Genomic DNA, 2042 nt, shown 5'->3' with positions numbered 1-2042 from the left:
GCAAGAAAAAACATTTCCTATAACAACTGTATGGCCCAGCTCTTCACTGCCCACTTGCTGGCGGGTGTGGAGATACTCATCTTGGTGTCCATGGCTTTAGACCGCTACGTTGCCATTGTCAAGCCCCTGCACTACATGGTCCTCATGAACCGGCAGAGGTGTAACATGTTGGTCTTCATGGCCTGGGGTGTGGGTTTATGGCACTCTGTTGCTCTATTGCTCATGGTACTCAACTTACCTTTCTGTGGTCCTAATCAGATCAATCACTACGTATGTGATGTGAAGCCTCTTTTGAAACTGGTCTGCAAAGACATTCATGTTGTTAGTATCTTAGTGATTGCAAACTCAGGAATGGTGGTGGTTGTCATTTTTCTTATCCTGGTGGCTTCTTACATTCTCATATTATATAATCTTAGGACATATTCCTCCATAGGGAGACGCAAAGCTCTCTCCACCTGCAGCTCTCATATTATGGTTGTAGTTTTATTCTTTGTGCCCTGTATCTATATTTACATTCTACCTGCAGGGAGTGAGAACAAGGATAAGGAAGTTTCTGTGTTTTACACTGTGATTGCCCCCATGCTGAATCCTCTCATCTATACCCTGAGAAACATGGAGATGAAAATCGCCATGGGGAAGGTGTGGTCTAAAATGGCACATTCAGAATTTAAGAGGCTGATTTTCATTGTGCTTTCAGTCCTGTGTCCCCAGAGCATTGACCACTTGCGATCCCATAGAAAGCATATGAGCTCTCTTTGGGGAGCTGGACTAAAGAGCCTCTGAAGTTAGTATGAGCCAAAGAAGCAAGTCATTGTAATTCAGATTGCAATCTGCACTTTAAAGAGTCCAGTTAGTTCCAGTTGTGAGCACTTGGATTTGATGAATTCAAGAAATGCCCTTCCATAGCTCATCTCTGATCAAATCACTGGTCACTCAAGAAAATCTATATGGATCTCTATTTTCCTTGAAACAAAATCCAACCTTCTCACTTGTTTATCATAAATGTCCCTAAATTGGTTCAGCTCTGGTACTATCAGAGGCCATAACACTGGAAGAAAGTATGGTGTTAAAATGACAGGCTTTGGAGTCAGGGAGAGCTGGGTGACATATTGACTCTTCAAGTTTTTATCTCTGGATCTTTTTTTTTTTTTAAAGATTTTATTTATTTATTAGAGATCACAAATAGGCAAAGAGGCAGGCAGAGAGAGAGAGGGGGAAGCAGGCTCCCTGCTGAGCAGAGAGCCTGATGTGGGGCTTGATCCCAGGACCCTGAGATCATGACCTGAGCTGAAGGCAGAGGCTTTAACCCACTGAGCCACCCAGGCACCCTGTCTCTGGGTCTTGGCAATTTGATTTAATTATGCATGTGTCCATGAAATGGGGTAATATTATAGCTCATGATATATGCATGGTTCTTACATATCTAGAAGTTGTCCTTGTGTCATGAACAATCATGTATTAACCATAAGATAAGGGATGTCAAAAAGGCTAAGAATTTAACGTATAATCCCATGTGCCTATAAAGGATATAATGAAATTAGCAGACCACCAGATGCATAGAATAGTTTTATTTTTTTTTTTATTTTCTGTATTAAGGCGGCACTACTCCCTTAATTATTGGTTACCTCTTTGTCCATTGATCATATAACATAATCTCAACTCTGTGTTTCCAATCATTTCCAGTCTCTCTCTGCCCAGAATTTGTCTTTTCTCAGCAGAATGATTTCATTGCTTCCACACAAACTTAGCTTGATTCAGTTACTTCTTCTCCAGAGTCAAGGCAAAAATCAAAGATAAGTCATGGAGGTAGTAGGTATTATCTTAGTGTCTGGCACCAGTTTTTTGATGTTTCAAATCTTAGGAACTTTTACATATATAACTAATATTTTCTTTTTTCCTACTAGACCCATGAAAGCCTCCAGAATATGATAGGAAAATATTTTGTCTGTCCTATAGGAAATTGGCTTTGACAGCTTATTCATCTCTCTGTTTGATGGCTTAATGTAGACTTTGGCAAAAGTATTTTGGATTTTTTATTTTTA

At 40.0% G+C, this 2042-nt stretch overlaps 1 protein-coding gene across 1 annotated transcript; it reads left to right on the top strand.

Moving 5' to 3' along the window:
* Window positions 1-6: 6 nt before the first annotated feature.
* On the top strand, window positions 7-783 carry LOC111140519 (olfactory receptor 4P4-like; the record flags this gene model as incomplete). Its single annotated transcript, XM_022492748.1, has 1 exon — window positions 7-783. A coding segment is annotated over one exon (777 nt), but the record flags the coding sequence as incomplete, so codon positions are not given.
* Window positions 784-2042: the final 1259 nt, after the last annotated feature.

This window comes from Enhydra lutris, unplaced genomic scaffold (assembly GCF_002288905.1).
Source record: "Enhydra lutris kenyoni isolate GAN:26980312 unplaced genomic scaffold, ASM228890v2 scaffoldscaffold2368, whole genome shotgun sequence".
NCBI classification, from domain to species: domain Eukaryota; kingdom Metazoa; phylum Chordata; class Mammalia; order Carnivora; family Mustelidae; genus Enhydra; species Enhydra lutris.
Note: the sequence above shows the minus strand (reverse complement) of the source record. Positions and strands in the feature narration are given on the sequence as shown.